The sequence below is a fragment of the Sarcophilus harrisii genome, chromosome 3 (genome assembly GCF_902635505.1).
Source record: "Sarcophilus harrisii chromosome 3, mSarHar1.11, whole genome shotgun sequence".
NCBI classification, from domain to species: domain Eukaryota; kingdom Metazoa; phylum Chordata; class Mammalia; order Dasyuromorphia; family Dasyuridae; genus Sarcophilus; species Sarcophilus harrisii.
Window position 1 is genome coordinate 31,729,164 of NC_045428.1, and position 19,003 is coordinate 31,748,166.

At 31.7% G+C, this 19,003-nt stretch overlaps 1 protein-coding gene across 5 annotated transcripts in view; it reads left to right on the forward strand.

Annotated features, from left to right (window-relative positions):
• NLGN1 (neuroligin 1) overlaps positions 1–19,003 on the forward strand; it is a 1,046,258-nt gene that overhangs the window by 531,977 nt on the left and 495,278 nt on the right. For all 5 annotated transcript variants that reach the window (XM_031963603.1, XM_031963604.1, XM_031963606.1 and 2 more), the window contains one exon: positions 8,300–8,452. In XM_031963603.1, coding sequence (XP_031819463.1) covers positions 8,300–8,452 — 153 coding nt within the window. The remainder of the gene's footprint in view (positions 1–8,299; positions 8,453–19,003) is intronic.

Consider the following 19,003-nt stretch of genomic DNA (forward strand, 5'->3'; position numbering starts at 1 on the left):
CACACAGGCATAGGAATCATGCTGTTGTTGTTTTTAATCTGCCGGAAACATGACAGAATATTCAAAGAAGTATAAAGGAAATAAGTCCTTTTGGGAGAGCATCTGTCATTTGCAGTACAAGAATATCACAGAGTTAGAGGAGGATAAGGAGCTGAGACCTAGTTTGCTTCCCAAAGTCAGCTTTGGCAGAGCTAGGGTTTGAACTAAGGGCACTCAATTCCAAATCTAGTCTCTTTCAACAACAACATGTTGCATCATATTCTTCAGAAGACAGAAGTTTTGATTGTGTCTAATCATTGTCATTGTTTAGGAGATCTGGTTTTGAAACTCGAAATTTTATGAATATTCCCCTCAAGTGAAGCCATCACATGGTTTCCATTTATTTAGGTGGAACAACAGATAGAGCAAATGATGTGAAATCAGAAAGACCTGTTGGAATTTAGCCGCACACACAAGTGCTCTGTCCCTTGGACAATACACATAACCCCCATCTGCCTCTTTGTCCTCATCTATCTAATAAGGATAATTATAACACCTATCTCCCAAAGTTGTCATGAGGGTTGAACGAGCTAGTATTTTAAATTCTATTAGTAATAACAATAAAAACAATTATAATAACTTTTAAAATATTTAATATAATAAATATAATAACCATTTATTAAATATATTTGATGTATTTTGTTTTATTAAATAAGATCACAGGAGATATTTATTTTATAAATATTTAATATGTTGCTGTCTATCCACTAGAGAAAGATATATAACATTTCATAGGCTTGTTCGTGATAAATTTCATGTTTTAAAATAGTCATTAAGTAAATTTTACATCCTTTTAAAAACTATCAGATGATAACTTATTTGGGATAGGTTGTGAAGAAATCATAGAAATTATAAACATTTTTTGAAAAATACTATGAAAAGTAGAGTATAAAAATATTAATTCCAAATAAACCCATTATTTTTTTTTCTAATAATACAAAGTCACTATGAAATCACTATGAAAAACATCATAGTTTAGTTGCGAAAATCCTGGAATTTTAATCAGCAAACCCAATATGGACTTCATTCTTCTCAATGCCATTTATCATCTCTATTATCTTAGAGAACTTATTTCACCTTAATAGACCTTTATTTCAGTTTCCTCATCTATAACTCCAAAGTTTCTTCCAGTTCTAAATCTATGAATATATATAAACCAAATATTTTTTGGAAAAATAACAACACTATTTTAAGCTCAATTAGTTCTCATAATATTTCTTTTTTCATTCAATATGGAGCAATATTTTTAGAATCAAAGATAAATTTTCACATTTAATTCAAGCCAAATTCAGTCAATATCCCACAGCCAAAGAAGCAACGATGATTATAATACACAGACACATACACATATTTTTATGTATGTATTATGTACATATATATTTATGTAAATATATTATATACGTATATTATATATACATACACATTTATGGAATACATTCTCTCATTTGAACCTCATATTAACCCTGTGAAAAAGTTCAATGGGAATTATCGTCCCCATTTTACAAATGAAGGATTGGAGTCTAGCCTAGAGAATTTCTCACACTTGAAAAGATAGAAAAAGAATTCAAATCCCCACAATTCATGATTCATGATTCATTTCCCCACAATTTATTCCCACCAGACTTCCAAATTTCTTTTCAAACAACACCCCTGTTGAATTATCTTCATTTGGAGATTACAAAAAAAAAATACTTAGATGATTATATATATCTATTTCCCAATTATATTTTACCTGTAAGCCAATTATCTTCTTTAAAACTTCTTACCATTTAAAACTTCTTACTCATTACCAAGGGGCAACTCTCTACCTCTATTAGAACTTGGGCCAGAGGCTGCTTTCAAAATTGAGAGCTGTCTGTCAGTTGCTCTCTTTAATGAGCTGTAGTTTCATTATCAAGTAGTTTGCTTCCTTTACAACTGCTATTTGTGTCATTCTGAGTATTGCTCCAAACAAGTGGCAGTAATCAGACAGCGCTTACCCACCCACACTTCCACCTCCACACCAATCAAGAGTGAATCATTTTTTTTTAAATTTTTTTTCCTTTAAAATTCCAAAGAGAGAAGTGTATTTTAGAATCTAATAATAACCTTCATGTGAGAGAAAACAAGACCAATGAGAAACTTTTTTTTTTTTTTTTTTTTTAGTGTGGGTAAAACCATAATTTTAGGTTATTATATTTTGGAACTCCTACAAAGCTAATAGGTTTTTCGTGCAAAGAAAGGGCATTTCATTAGTTACAGAAAGTCAAAATTGGAAGTCGTATTAGTGGCCATCTATTCCAAATTGGTCCTGTGCAGGAATTCAGTGGGAATTATAGCTAATAATTCCCATTGAACTTGTACTTGAAAGAAGAGAACCCATTACTTCATGATGCAATCCATTCCACACTAGAATAGTACTAATAGGTGAAACAAATCTAAATCTCCCTCCTTGTGCAGGAATTCTCTAGGAATTATATCTAATAATTCCCAATTGAATTTGTACTTGAAAGAAAAGAGCCTATTACTTCATGATTCAGTCCATTCCACACTGGAAAAGTGTGGAATTAAGGCTCTCAGCCTTAATAGGTGAAACAAACCTAAATTTTCCTCCTTATGCTTCCTACCCTTCACTTCTATCTTCTGGGCCAAGAGGAACAAATCCAACTTCCCTCTTTCACATAATTGACAACAGCTTTTATGTTCTCCTTGAGGCCTTTATCTCCCCTAGACTAAACATCCTTTGTTCCTTAAATTGATATTTTTGGATATTACATTATGCTGACTGTCCTCTTTAATTTATAAATGCACTTCCCACAATATTCTCACCAGATGTAAACCCAGTATTTTCTATGTGGTTTGAGTTGGACAGAGAACAGTAAGACTTTTACCTCCTTAGTTATAGACCATTAACAATGACCTTGAATAATTTCCTTGATATAAAAACTCCTGATGAAGAAATGCCTTTTATCAATATAAATTAATGCCTTCTCTGAAATTTATAGAATCAGGGTTACTTAGGCTCCTGAGGAATGAAATGACTTACCCAGGATAAAATTGTAGTACTTGTCAAATGTAAAACCTGAAATTAGAATTCTTGACTCTGGCTTTCTAATCACTATTCTATGCTGACTCTCATTGGTGTTCTAAATGTACTCAATGTAAAGGTTTATCTAATTTATCTTATTTATTGTTAAATTAAATAAATTAGCTGAAGATTTTTTTTTTATAAATCCAACTTATATGAGGGGATTAAAAATATGACCACAATCCCCATAAAAAATCGGTTCATTTTGAAAGACTTCAAAATGATAGCATATTATAATATTCAAGACATCACCAAATATTCAACAGGACTTTTCCATTGTCAGGTCCTTCAGTAAACTCTGAATTTATGAACAAATAAAAAATGACATCATCGTTACTCTCAAAAAAGTCACATTCTATTAAGGGAGACAAGCAATGATCATACCTAAATATTTACAGAAAAATTCAAAATAAATGATATTACAATAAGATTGAGGAATAAATATTGTTTCACCAAATGAAAGAAAAGTTCTATTTAGTGTTGTTTGTGCATATTTTATGGTACTCAAATCCTTCAAAAAATGATTAACTCTCTCTGACATATATCTTTACTAGAATATTTGAAGAATCAATCCCAACATTCTCTATTAACAAGTAGAATACATTTATAATTAGTTAATTCTCAATTCAAGCCCTATATTGGTGCTCTACTATGGAGGATCCTTGGTTTTCTGAAATACCAAGTTGAGGGACCTCAAGCTTTGGTTGATTTCAACCCAAATGGAAAAGCTTATGCTTCAAGACTAGAGTTAATGTAAATGTTTGTTGTCCAAGGAACAGCTAATTTTAAAAAGAATCATTATCAGGAGTTTAACTATTAAATAATTATTTTGGCAACAATATTCATAAAGGTCATATTCTAATAGACATCAATGATAGGTGAAATTTAAACTGAAGATGAAATTACACAATTGGAGCACCATTGGTACATAAGTAAATATGAATATTCAGTGCTTCTAGATAGTGGCAGTCTTTAGAAAGAAGTCTAAAAATCCTGGGAAATATTCTTGCTAGGCAAGTGTTCATATGACACAAACATAGAACTCAAATAACAATACATTCTGGATTGCTAGAGGAAATTGAATCTTTATCAAGCCTTCTTGTTTTTCTTCCTAAAACATAGAAATACTACATTTATTCCAAAGCAATTTTATTGAAGTCAATATTCCATACCATTCCAATACTTCATTAAAATTTGAAAGTAATGATTTGAAAGAATCTTTTAAATAATTAATGGTAAAGTGCTGAATGTAAGCCAATAATTAAATGGCCAGATAATATATAATACTCTTAATTTCTAACCCTGAGTGCCAGACACTAGAGAACAAACAAAAAACTATTTTTTTCCATTACATCAAGATGGATATCAAAGCATTTTTTTCATATACAGGCCTTTTAAATCTTAAAATCATGAATAAAAATTTTAGGGAACTTTATTTTTGAAAATAAGATGAATCACAGAAATAAATCAGATCAGCATTCTCATTTTATACATTTCCTGAAAAACAAACAAACAAACAAAAAAACTCAGGCAGGCCCACAGTTTAATTACTTGTCCAAGATTATATGAGTAGCTATAGAGTTAGGAAGTTCACTTTTGTCTTGTGGCTCTAAAGTCAATGCAGTTTTGATTATCTCAGATTTATACTCAGACATCACTATAGCAAAATAGACAGACTCTTGCTTCCATGGGAGAAAGTTTAGGTAAACATGACACTGAAGAATGTATCTTCTCCTAATACTCTCTCTTCATGTGAGAGAATTCTGTCCTTATTGCAAGGGTACTTTTTTCCTTTTTAGTAATTTAGAAAACCGTACAGTATTCTGTATAGCAGGTGAACTTTCATGCTTATAATATTTTGCAGCATTTGCCTTAGATAAAGAATAGCCCTTCCACAAAACTGTTTGCTGTCAGTCTTAAATATTAATTGAGACAATGTAAAATTTCTCAATCATTTTGTACATTTAGAAATAATTCAAAGTGTCTTTGCTTTCCAAATATGAGAAATGGACACCAAGATCCCCCCCTCCCCAGTTTTGCCTTGACACTACTAGTATCAAAATATATCAATCCATTCATGTTATATGTATGAGTGAAGCCAAGAGATTCCTAGTTATCTTTCATAAGAGTTAGACATAACCTTCTCATGAGCAAAGACAAAATGATCTAGCTAAGTTTTCAGGGCTGCCACATAAATCACTCATATGATGATACCAAAGTGAGGAGGATTGAAGTAAAGGTGAAGCTCCTAAAGATTTTTTAAAAACTTTGCTGTATATAAGAAAGGATGAATAATATCATTAAATGCCAATTTTTCCAGTCCACAGTCACAATGCAAGAAATTCTGGGGAGATAACCTTATATACAGACTTCCTGGATAAGAAAATAAATATAATTTACAAAAAAACACACATTGTATTAATGCTGAGGACTTATAAATAAATTAACTAAAAAAAGACTATCAGATTGCCTCCTGGATAAAACAGTATCAAATCTATGCCTTCATTTGACTTGTAAAAGTGCCCACATTTGTAGAGACAGTAGGATTTAATTCTCCTGAAAGTTGCCACTTAAAAAAAGTTTATTTTCATCATTTCCTCTATCATTTCTATTGAAACAACTTCAAAACATCATTATGATATCTAGTTCTCAGAAATTTTGCTTTGCTTTGTTGTTGTTCTTTCATAAAAATTCTTGAAATGAATTTGGATCTAGGACGTCATTGGCATATTGGAAAGACCCAAATGAGGAAATGCCCTCTACTAATACAAGTCCATATATTTCCTGCAACTTATGATTTAAAAAAAAAACTACCCATGGGTCTCAGAGACATTATAGGATCTGTCTAGTGTCTAATGTCTAGTGTCACAGCAGGCAGAATATCAGAGAAGAGACTTGAGCCTGAATTTAATTGACTTCGAAACTAGCTCTTTATATAAATAAAGATCAAAATTAAAGTGTCCTGGCCCTCAAGGAGCCCATTGTTGATTACTGATTACATACAGACAAAACAGTCCAAGAGTATTAAAATGCTCCTAAGCTGTCGATAGAGAAAACCCATTCTTCATCCTTCCAATATTCTATTTTGAGCATTCACTGGATTTTCTTTACTCTCCATAAAACAGGATTGTTAGGTACTCTCAAGGTATTCAAGTATATACATACACACATATAAATATAAGATATAAATATATGGATAGATGTACATATAACACACACACACACACATATACATACACACATGTATGTGCGTATATATATATATATATATATATTTTTACATGAACAGAATGGTGAGACCAAAATTTCATTACTGTTCACAGTTGGTGCTTTGTAATTCTATGTAATTTTAATTAAAGAAGAAATCTGGAACAGTCTCCCTCTGTGCTACCTCCAAGCACACAATTAGCAGAGTACAATTTCTACTGTGAACAGTCAGTTAATGATTTCAGTTTAATAATTTATGATTGTTTCCTTGGTGCCAGCCATATAAGAATGACAGGAAGGTAAAACAGGACATAAACAGTCATTGAAGGTGGAAGTTGAAATAACTGGAAGACCACAACATATGCCTTCTGCATAGAGAGCTAGACGTTATATGGCTTCTCATGTTGTTTATGTATACACAGAACTTCTCATGTTGTATATGATGTGTATACAATACAAAGCCATTATTTCAAAATATGAGTTCTAGTTAGAATAAAGTCCATATAAGGAAATGATATATTTCAATTTCATAGCCATCTAATTATCATTTTTCTTGATTATACCAATTTCCCTTAAAATGGTATTCAGATTAGGGTCAGAGAACCTGTTCACATTCCAGACCTACACTATATCATCATTTTGATTTGGGGCAAGTCATTTTAGGCTTGAATTTCCTCATTTGTAAAAAGAGGAAGTTGACTTAAATGATCTATCAGGCCCATTCAAAGTATGATTCTATGAACTTTGGGAAATCCCATTCACCTCTTAAAACTTTGATTTTCTTACCTAAAAATAAAAAGCACTTTGGACTCGATGCTCTTTCAAATTCCTGCCCAGTTTACATCTATGGATCCTTGAACTCTTGAAATCCAGGCATTTTTTTGTTACCTCATCTCTTCATGTTTTCCATGGAAATAATTTCTCAATATATTTTCAATAATACACTTGAAGGCTGGCACAAAAGTGAAAGCATTGCCATTGCAATTTGTTTATGAGATGTAAGAGTAGGACACTTTAATATCAATCTAATTTTCAGTAATGTTTTCTTAGACCATGCCCTGCCTGGCCCCGGGTTCGGCATCTATACAAAGAGTGTAATAGAATAAGTCTCTCCAATCATTCACATCTGACAGGAATAAAATATAATTGAGTTAGGTTTCTTCTCTGATGGAGCAGGGAGGGGGCAGTTTGACAACCAAGTTCACTAAAAGTATAATTTAAATCACTCATCATTAAATGATCACACATACTCAAGTCCTGTGAGCTCATGACTTTGCTGCCTTGAACACTTAAATGTAATTCACTCATTTGACACTTAGTAGTTATCTTAAGGAGTGACATTAACCTGTTGCAACTTACCAGGGACTTTCATAATTACCTGTGTTCACCAGTAAATTTTGAGACAAAGTCAATTTGACAAAATCCCATTGATGTCATGAGTAGAATTTCATGACACATAAGGGAATGGAGGGAGACTTTTTTTTTTTTAATTTACCAGAATTTAAATTCCCTTCCTTTCATTAACTTGATTACACTGTCATGCTCTGTTGATACTGAAACATATGTGTATATGCATCAGTACAACCACATGGACATTTGCATACATACACATTTTATTATTTACATAGAAATGTTTATGTCCCCCCAAAATAACAATCCTTAGGAGATCTACAAGCATATTTTTCTTTGCCATTTAGTGATGCAATCTCAGAAGTTACCTATTTTAAAATGACTAACTCTGAACACAAGATTACATATTTTTTCATAACCGTGGAGTTTGATTTTCTGCTGTGTTAAAAGCAGTGTCCATAGTGCTACAGCACTGTGGTGTGAATAGCATGTTAAAAAAAAAGTCTTGTTTGAGAAACACTAACAAAAGCAGCAACCCAGAAATCTTTTAATATCAGACCTTCAACCGTGGAAAATGTGTTATGTGCTTTGCTATCCATTTGGGGGATAAGAACATCTGTAAATTATTTTTTTCAGATATTCGGGACAGTGGGGGCCCTAAACCTGTGATGGTGTACATTCATGGTGGCTCCTACATGGAAGGCACAGGGAATTTATATGACGGCAGTGTCCTGGCAAGTTATGGGAATGTGATAGTCATCACAGTCAACTATCGGCTGGGGGTACTTGGTAAGAAGTGTTTTTAATCCCATTCATCCAAGAAATGTGTGATGATGATACCTTTTTGTTCTGATGGTTATATGTTTTGTTTTGGGGTTTTTTTTTTTTTTTTAACATAAAGGTTGTTTTTCTCCTTTGGGAAGAGGTGGGGAGGGAGGAGACCTCTTTTCCTGTTGCTATAGAAATGTCTGATGATTTGCCAAAGACCCAATGGAATTGTTTCAAAAATAAAGATGGAAGCAAGTGAATTAATCAGATTGTTCGGGAATGTAGTTCCTGTGGTGTGAAGTCAACATGGCAGAGTATGCTAAAGAATAATTATGCAGTCTCCAAGATTTTTGTTTTCTTATAAATGGATAGAATAGTCTGAGGTTTGCAATGAATTTGAATTGTCTTAAGGAATTTGGATGCTAGCTATTGCCTATTGGGGGGGGGGGGGAAGGTGGTGTTTGATGCTTGTTTCCAGTTTTATTTTTCTCAGTAAGAAATATGAATCATGGTGTTGAATTTTTCTTTTAATATAAACTTGAGTCAAGGAAATATACATTGGCTTCATTGCAAAAAGAAAATCAGTTTAATTCATTTATTAGTGGTGTGTATCAAACTCATCAAATATTAAAAAGGCAAAAGGAATAGGCCCTGATTTTGAGGATTTTTACATGCATAAAAAGTTTTGATATATTTGTAGATGAGTGTGGTCAGAGATGCTATTAAATTTATTTGAAAGATAAACTTGTGTTACCTAATTCTGTGCACTTATTAATATATTCTGATATTTTTATCAAATAGATTAAGTGATGTTTTGAAATGCCTTCATGTTAAGGCATTAGGTAGATTATCATGTTAATAATCTACCTATAAATAGAGCTTATCTGAAATTTTTATTTTTCATGTGAATATTTTTCATTGGTCATTCATACTTCACAATGCTTAAAATAGTATTTTATTTTTAACTGTATAATATCAATTTTGAGAGAAAAATTGGGAATATAAATTTTTGTTATAGAAGAACTTAATTTGTGTATCAAACTATCCCACTCCTCTATGGTAATGCATTTGATGGAAAGTTTACTAAGTTTTCCCCCCTGAGACTCATCCCTAGTTATCATATTTTGTGCTTTGTTTGTAATACTTTTTGACTTTGTTTGATATTGTTAACTCTTACATTACTAACACTTCTGTTTAATCATGATCCAGTGATTATGCTCTGTTTTTTTAGATAAATGACAAAGAGAAAAATAAAGTTCACACCTGCCATTTTGGGGAAGAAGGAAACATTAACTTTGTGCATAGTTAAATTGTGACATCATTTATGCTATACCACATGTCAGATATACTTTCAATCTCAAGCATAGTATGTGTCTTAAATGTTTTTTTAAAAAATGATTATTTGCACATGAGTACTATCAGATCATGTATTTTCTGCCTTTTAAGTTTCAAAATTTCAGTTCAGTTGGGTCTACTTTGGACACACTTCACTACTAAAGCTGTCTGCATGCTCCCAACAAAAAAAAGCAAGCAAAAAAAAAATAATCTTTTATGATATGAAAGTAATATGTTTTTAAAATAATGTAGACATTTCTATCTAGAGTTGCCTTTAATTTTTAGTTGTTGACTTATGAATGAGGATATTAATTATCTTGAGTATATTAATTTGTAAAAGATGGTTGTATTTCTGCTTTAGTATATATCATGGTGGCAGTGAGTTCTTGGATTCATTTATATGTCTCAAATCAGATATATTAATGTGAGTGGGAAAAGGCTGGTCATTAATGTGTGTGTTGTGGTGTGGGTTGCCCAAGTGTTTTCTAAGGGATAGAAATTGTTTTTAGCATTCACTTATTTTTCAGCTTTTGAACTATTATTTTCTTAATTATTTACCTTTGTCCAGTCACCATATTTTCCTAAGGTAAGCATTTCTAATTTACTATATTTTAAAATGTAGTTCCCACCTTTCTAATTCTTGATTTGCTTATTTCTACTGAGGTCTAAAGCAGGCCTGGGTGGGTACTTCTTTTTTATATCTTAAAAACACACTATTTTGAATTGTTGCAGTTGAGTGCAAGGAGCATATCTATAATGGAACAGTTACTTGATCTATAGGATGCCAAATGATATATTTGAGTAATATGTTTTTTGTTGATTGTTTTTCACTCATTTTATCCCATTTCTATTTTCTGTGTTCATTAGAGTATTGTGTCTTTGATTTTAGTCTTTCAATTTTATTATAAAAACATAGCCCCTGGCAGCATGACAGAATCCCTAATTTGAAACTCTTTTGATGAAAAATTTCTTAGGATATATTGCTTAGAAATTTAGTGTCCACAGACAGAGATTCCACTTACCTTCTTCTCAAAAGCTCTTTTACTCTATGAAGACAGAGGTTTCATAATTTTGATCATAAATATACTTATTTATCTAGACTATGATAGCATCAGAAGCAAATGTCTCTGTGTATTATATTGGTTTTTACATAAGTATGTAACTGTGTCACTGACTACAGGCAAAGTTTACGCTGATATAAAGTCTGAAAATCCTTTATAAAATGTATGCACTAGCCTTTTTTTCAAGGCAATTTGAACAACTTTTTTTCAGTTATTTCAGAAAAAAATAGTTTTAAAGCTATAATACATTTGGTAGATTTCCCCTTGGTTGTTATATAAGTTATTTCCCAATCAATGTTACATTTTTAAGTATTTCTAAATGTGCTGCAGATTTCTTAGCAGGTTGGATATTCCATGCACAGATGAAAATAAATAGAAAAATATTTTGGCTTAAAGCTATAAACATTGGGAAATAATATACTTGAATAGAATCCCATTGAGAAAATATAATTTCCTCAGGACATATGGACATAGATTAGATCAAGGATGTACCAGTGCCATAAGGTTGTAAAAGTAGATAAGGTTAGATGAATAATAATATTGGGATGGGAGACAAATTAAATTAAGGCTTGCAAACTATAATAGAGGCACATCTGGAGAAGAATGGAGAGATGGTATTGAATCTATTATTGTAATATAGAATCCAAAATGATAAAAATAGTTCAAAGTGGTGGTACAGTTGGCAGATTTTTAAGAGAAATTTTGAGCAAATAAATCAAGACTTCAACACTAATATTGTATGTTAAGGCTGCTTCTTAAAAGGAAAAGAATAATAACAGGCCTCTTCCTCATACATTTATTAAAAGTAAATATTTATTTTCAGTGATTAAGTTTAGATTAGAATAATTATTAAGCTAACCAAGGTATTCATCAAGAACTTTGTGTTGAAATGTTTTACTGGTCTTCAATGATGTAAATAAACATACATCAAAGTATGTCACACATATATTTATACATATATGTGTGGGTAAATGAGTGTGCGTGTGTGTGTGTGGAAACTCTTGCCCTCATTTGTTTAACAATCACTTTCATGGATATGGATTTTCTTCAAGATACCCAATAACCTTTATTTTTGATCTTTGAATGTTTTGTGTATTTCTTTTCATGTTTATCTCTATTCTCTATTGTTAACAAACAAACCAACAAGCCATAAATACCGGTATCCTGGATGAAAAGTTGGTTTCAGAACCAGGAAAATCTAGGCTCAAATCATGCTTTTATCTTATATTGGCTGTGTGTCGCTCACCAAATTGCTTAATATGTTAGTAGCAAAGTCCTGAATTAGTAGAGGAAATTCTCTCACAAGGGCATATATTTACCATTCAGTTCTTTCAATCCTGTCAGATTCTCCTTTACCTCATTTGGGGATTTCTTGGTGAATGACTTCACACTGAAGTCATTTGCCATTTTCTTCTCTAGCTCATTTTATAGATGAGGAAACGGAGGCAAATAGGGTTAAGTGACCTACCCAAGGCTACATATAGGCACTGAGATCATAATTGAACTAGGGTCCTCCTAGCTGCAAGCCAAGTGATATGGACACTGTATCACCTACTCTCCTTAGAAACCACATCTCCAGGCCCTACTTTACCTCTTTTACTAATAAAATATTTTGAAAATATTAGAAGTATTTTGGGATATGTATAGTGTGGAAAAAAGAAAAAAACAACCTCTTAACATTTGAGAAGTAAAGATAGTTAATTGTTACTCTTTTGTGGGTAGATCCAAGATAAAAAAGAAAGTTTTCTTTGAAAGGAGTGTTACATTAATATCATTCTTCAAACCAGATTAATTTTTAAAAATCAAATTTGTTGGAAATTAGATATGTTTGATGTTATGTGTGCTAATGAACAGCTAATATCTGTTTATTTTGTTCAAATGTTCTTACATAGATTTTTGAGAAAATCACATCTTTTTGATTCATTGGCACATTTGAAAAACAACACTATTAAATGTTTCTTCTCAAAATGTTCATGCTATTATTTTCACTTAGGCAATGATATCAGAGTAGGAATAATACTCAGTTCTCATGTTTGAGAACTAATATTTCTCATTGATTTTATTTTCCAAAGACTAAATGCATTAAAACAAAAATTGGCAATGTGACATTGTTAATGGAAAAACTGAAAGGGTTACAATAAATGTGCATTTACTCTACCAGAAAAGGGGCAAAAAAGGTCATGGATACATTTGATTCTATCCATAACCTTCTATTTTTAATAGGCTCTTGCTTTCTTAGAACAAAAATTTCTTCTTATTATTAATAATATAATAATGAGGATTAGTAATAATAATCACAGTATTGCAAAGTCTAAGTACCTTGTTTTGGCTAACCTTCTAATGGGTAATGTTGCTGATATGTATAACATGGTTTAGTTGGAAAGACAAGTAAACACAACTGAAACAATAACCAATCAATTAATAAACACTTACTGAACAGTGATGTGTTCCAGACTCTGTCCTTGGTGCTGAGAAAGCAGGAAAAAAGATAAATGAAGTCTCTATTATTAAGAAGTTCACAATTTATCAGCTTGTCATGAATGGAGATATTTCCATTTATTGACCTTGTATCCTTAGAACATTACATGAGACCTGGTATAAAATAGTTACCTAACAAATACTTTTTTACTGGTGGGTTAATTTTTTCATTTTATTTTTAAATTATATATAAAGACAATTTTCAACATTTACCTTTATAAGATTTTGAGTACCAATTTCTTTCCTTCCCTCCACCCTCCCCAAAGCTGCAAGCAATCAAATATAAGCTGTATATGTACAGTCATTTTAAATATATTCCCATATTAGTCATGTTGTGAAAGAAAAATCAAAACAAAAGGGAAAAAATACAAGAAAAGAAAAAAAGAGGTGAAAAATAGTATACTTCAATCTGTATTCTGTCTTCATAGTTCTCTCTCTGGATGTGAATAGCAATTTCTATCCCATCTATCAGAATTGTATTGTTGAGAAAAACAAAGTTTGTCATAGTTGATCATCACATAATTTTTTTATTACTGTGTGCACAGTGTTCTCCTGTATTTGCTCACTTCACTCGCCGTCACTTCATACAAGTCTTTTCAAGTTTTTTTCTGAAATGTGCCTGCTCATAATTTCTTATAGAATAATCACATTCCATACCTTCAAGTACTACAACTTATGCATCCATATCCCAATTGATGGGTATCCACTCAATTTCCAATTTCTTGCCAGATTGGTTCATTAACTGAACAACTATTCAACTCCAAGATCAGCAGGACTCTTTTCTAGGAGTTTGTGAAGATACAGTTTTTTTTTAATCTCAGAAAACTTAAAATATTTTAGTACACAAAGCGTCTTTGTGTGCTAAGGAGTTCCAAAGAAGGTTGTTGGAGCTTAAAGAAGAGGGAAATCAATGAGGATTGGAGAGATCAGGAAAGATTCTATAGAATTTGAATTAGACCTTGACCCTAATGGAAGATTAAGCCTTGGCTAGGTTGAGGAATTAACATATTGAAAATGGTGGGAACAATTTTAAAATAAGAAGCTGGGAATACCTAATATATTTGTGAGATGGTGCAGATTATTTACCTCCTTAGAACAGTGAATGGATAAAGAGATATAAGATCAAATGAACTGATGTGCAAATATTGAAGCACTTGAGAGATAATGCATTTGTAGAAATAATGTCAGAAAAATGGGGAAATAGTAGGATTCATAAGCATTTTTATAGGAATATTGTCTTTTGCATGGTCATATTGAAATAAATAATCACCTATTAGGTAGTATGCCAATGAATGGCCATTGTGTACTTACCATGGTGCTTAAAAGACATATAAGGAAGGATTTGTTGTTCAATCTTTTTTGGTCATGTCTGATTCTTCATGGGCCCCATTTATTTATTTATTTATTTAGCAAAAATACTGGAATAGTCAGACATTTCTTTCTCCAGTTCATTTTACAGAGAGGAAAACTGAAACAAAAAGGATAATTAAGTAACTTGCCCATTGTCAGTCAATAAGCTTTGGAAGGTAGATCTGAACTCAAGAAGACTTCTCTTTCTGATTCTAGCACCAGCACTTTATATACTATACCATTTGCCTGCCCCTTAAGGAAGAATAAAATACATAAAAAACACTCAATGCAGAAGGCAAAGAGAGGAAGTAAAGATAACTTGCTGTAGATGTGATTGACAGTAACAGGAAAGTTAGAATCTCTTTGAATAAGGAAGATGATGAGTGTGATTGAGGAATGTGTGATATAATGTACTGCCCTCTATTCATTGTGAGATGTTCATGTCAGTGTATTAGAAACCTGTACTTTTACTCAGTTTGGGAGTTCTTTCCACTAAGTGGTCTATAATATTGTATTAGGGTTTCAAGGCCATCAGAGTTAATTAATTTATTAATTACTTGTTATTATTTAATCAAAATTAGTCCCAATATCCTAGGTTATAAGTTATAAAACTTTCATTGCTAAATATTTGAGTGAGTCAGAGGGAAAAAAAAACTCAATAGTTTATACTTATAGTTGATTACAAAAATTATCTTTAAATTCTGGTTATGATTCATAAAAATCTTTTCCAAATAAACAGTGAGAGAACTTTTTTTTTTATTCTGCACATATCCTACTTGTCGTTTATAAACATCTCAAATAATTCTTTGAGATTTGAGATGGACCCTTTGATGAGTCCAGTCTAGGAAGGAAGTAAAGTCTTTTTCCTATCACATGTGTTAACTCTCTATGAAAAAGAAAAGAAAGAGGCATCTTTATTACACCATTGCCTTTTAGAATGTACATAACATACACCAACAGAAATATGTCAATAAAAGGGATTCCTGTGAGCATATTACCGTAATTAGAAGCAATTTTCCCTGCTGAGAAAGGAGATGTAGTGATTCTTAAATTCTTTAATTATATGAGAGTTATTTCAATTCTTACACACTGAGTATGATAATCAGTTTTAAGAAGTGTGTACAGTTTCTTGTTAACATACAAGCAAGACATGGGTTTCATTAAATGATACTTTACTCAAGGATATCACTGTTTTTATCTCTTCTAAGTTGAAAGTGATTTATGACATTCTCTAAAAAATGGCTAAAGCAAGAAGGTTAGGTAGCTTCTCCCTGTATTCATTCATTCCTTGGATATATGGTCCTGTCTGTAATGTTATCAATACATTAATACACTGATATTATTGAATGGTGATAGAACATGGAGTAGTGGCTACAAGACTGAATTTATAATCTAGAACTGGAACATAATTTGCTAGCTATGTGAGTTTGGACAAGTTACCCTACTTTCTGGCAAGTTAGGTTGTAAAACAGATAATCATAGCACCTTCCTCATAGGGCTGTTTTATTGTACAGATATGTATGAAATATATGAACTTCAAAATGCTTTAGACACATCATGGGATCACAAGAGAGTTTCATGTTTCTCTGATCCAATCTGCATATTTTACTAATGAGTAAACTAAAAGAAAATTGAGGTAATTTGCTTAAAGCTCGGACATAGAGCAAAGAGTAGAGTCAAGAAGTCTAACCAGATTCTTCTTCTCCAAGTCTCATATTCTTTCTAATTATCATGCTTAAAATTCTAATGTCTATTAGAGTATAAACACGCTAGAAACACTAAACACAAGAAAATATTAACTTGGCAAAGTTCAGTAAATATCCTAAATCATAATTTTCTTCTTTCTTTTTGGTCCTGGAACAGTTATTTTAGTCAAATTGGGAAGTCCCATCAAATAAACTCCTATTAATCCATATTAGCAAAATACAAACTTGGTTCAAGTATTTAGAAAAAAATCCTATCTATTATATATATATATATATATATATATATATATATATATATATATATGATTATTAGATAAACCTTAGTGAAAAATGTTGAAAGTATTTATGAAATGATTATGCTAGAAGTGACTTGGAACTTATGTTAATTACTGTTGCCTAATCCCTGGCAGGCCAGTCTTCATATCCTTCTATAAAGCTTCAAAACTTCAGGAACAAACTCAGTTGTCCACACAGATTATTCTGGTTTGTTCCAACACTAATCATTTGTCAAAAGTTTCTTTCTGTTGCCTAATTTCTCAGAAAAAATGCCATCCAATGCATTCTGTAGGTTACAAACTATTCACCTATATATATTTCTTCCTTAGCCTACCTTTGTCTGTCTCTCATAAGAGTTTTACCACCCAGCTTAGGCCTTTAGTGAGCCTAAGGTCCCTTTATCAAAGTAATCCTGCATTTTGCAGACCCAAAAGGATGATAGTTATGATAATGTTAGAGTAGAGATATGTTTGCTGTTTTCTAGCTAGACAATTGTGTGTTTGTGTACATGCATGTGTGTGTATGTATGCCTTTTTATGTACCAATTTATATATGTATTATCTTCAGCATTAGAATGTAAGCTTTTAGATGGCGGTGGTACTTCTTCCCTCTTTTCTTTGGATGTTTTACACTTATCCCAATGCTTTCCTTATAACAAATATTGTTAAATACTTGTTAAGTGATGATTACCTGTTTGTGTGTATAAATTTATGTATAAATGGTAGTGGATATTACTATAAAATTGATTATTATACTACATGAGGGGTTCTTGTCTTCTATTTGTGTTTCATAGACCATTTTGCTAGTCTGCTAAAGCCCTTGTTAGAACAGTGTTTAAAAAAGTTTGTAGACTCTGAATTAAGAATTATTAGACAACACAATTGCAATATCTTTCAAGAGATAAACTTCTGTTTTTGTGTCCTGCAAGAAAATTCCAACTGTGTATTGCTTGAGAGGGGGATGACCAGATTATATTTCTCTTTCTCCCATTTAGAGTTCTAAGTTGAAACAGATGTCAAACCTTATCCAGGGAATTCTTCTTATACCTGATATTGGCCTTCTATACCCAGATAAAGATAGGTTTTTGTAGACTTTATTTAAAATTTAAAAAGAAATAAAATTAAAGATCTGATCTGGAAAGCCAAAATTTATTGTTTTCTGAAAAGCATTTTTTTTATTATGATCTTCTATTTTCTTCTCCCTTTAGTTTTTTTTTTATTCTCTTGTCTTTATTCTATTTCTTCCCAGAAATGAAATTCAAATATTGGCCTCCCTCTATAGTGCTAGTTGCATAAATATGTTAGATTTAAAAAAGAACTCAAAGGGATGTATGTTAATAGACAATTAAATGTGTCTATACAATGATAATTTTACATCATTGATACAGAGCAGGCAAAATCAAATACTATCTTTTGAATTTAAAAGATGTATCAAGACTATGAAAATTATTTATAATCAAACATACTTTATAGGAGCCAGGGTATTATAGCATAGTAAATTGAATGCCAACTTGGGCCTCAGAAAGACTTGGGTTCAAGTTCCACATAGAGAGTTTGTATTTGTAACTCTGGCCAAACTCCATAATCCTTTCATGTTCCATACCACTATCAGAATAAACTTTACTGATCAGTTGCCAATTTATACTCATGGAGGAAGTGTCTAAATCAGGGTGAAATCATTTTTTTCTGAGAGTAAGGAACAGCACACAATGAAAGTTGATTCTTTGTAATTGAAGCTATGCCATGTCTTGGCTAATGATAGAAGCTTTATTTCCTTCTAAACCAAGATGATAGTTTGGATACCAAGATTTGATATTAATATTCTCTTGTTGTGAATATGAAATACCAAATCAATATTCATTTCTTTTATTCTAAGTCATTTATGTTATAATAGGATCAGAGATTTAGACCAGAAAAGACTTTAGAACAGAAATTGTCAATGAGATGATTCAAGGCAATTCCAATAGACTTTTGATGAAAAGAGCCATCTGCATCCAGAGAGAGGATTATGGACACTGAATGGGGAGCACAGCATAGTATTTACATCTTTGTTGTTGTTATTTGTTTTTTTTTTTTCTTTCTCATTTTCCCTCTTTTGAACGGATTTTTCTTGCCCAGCATGACAAATGTGGAAATGTGATTTAAAAGAATTGCCCATGTTTAACCTATATTAGATTACTTACTATCTAGGGGAGGGGCAAAAGGGGAAAATACTAGAGGGAGGGAAAATTTGGAATACAAAGTTTTGCAAGGATAAATGTTGAAAACTCTCTGCATGTATTTTGAAAAAATAAAAAGCTATTAATTTTTTAAAGAATAGAGGTTATCCAAGTTCTTTTTTTTTTTTTTAACATATGAAAACATTGA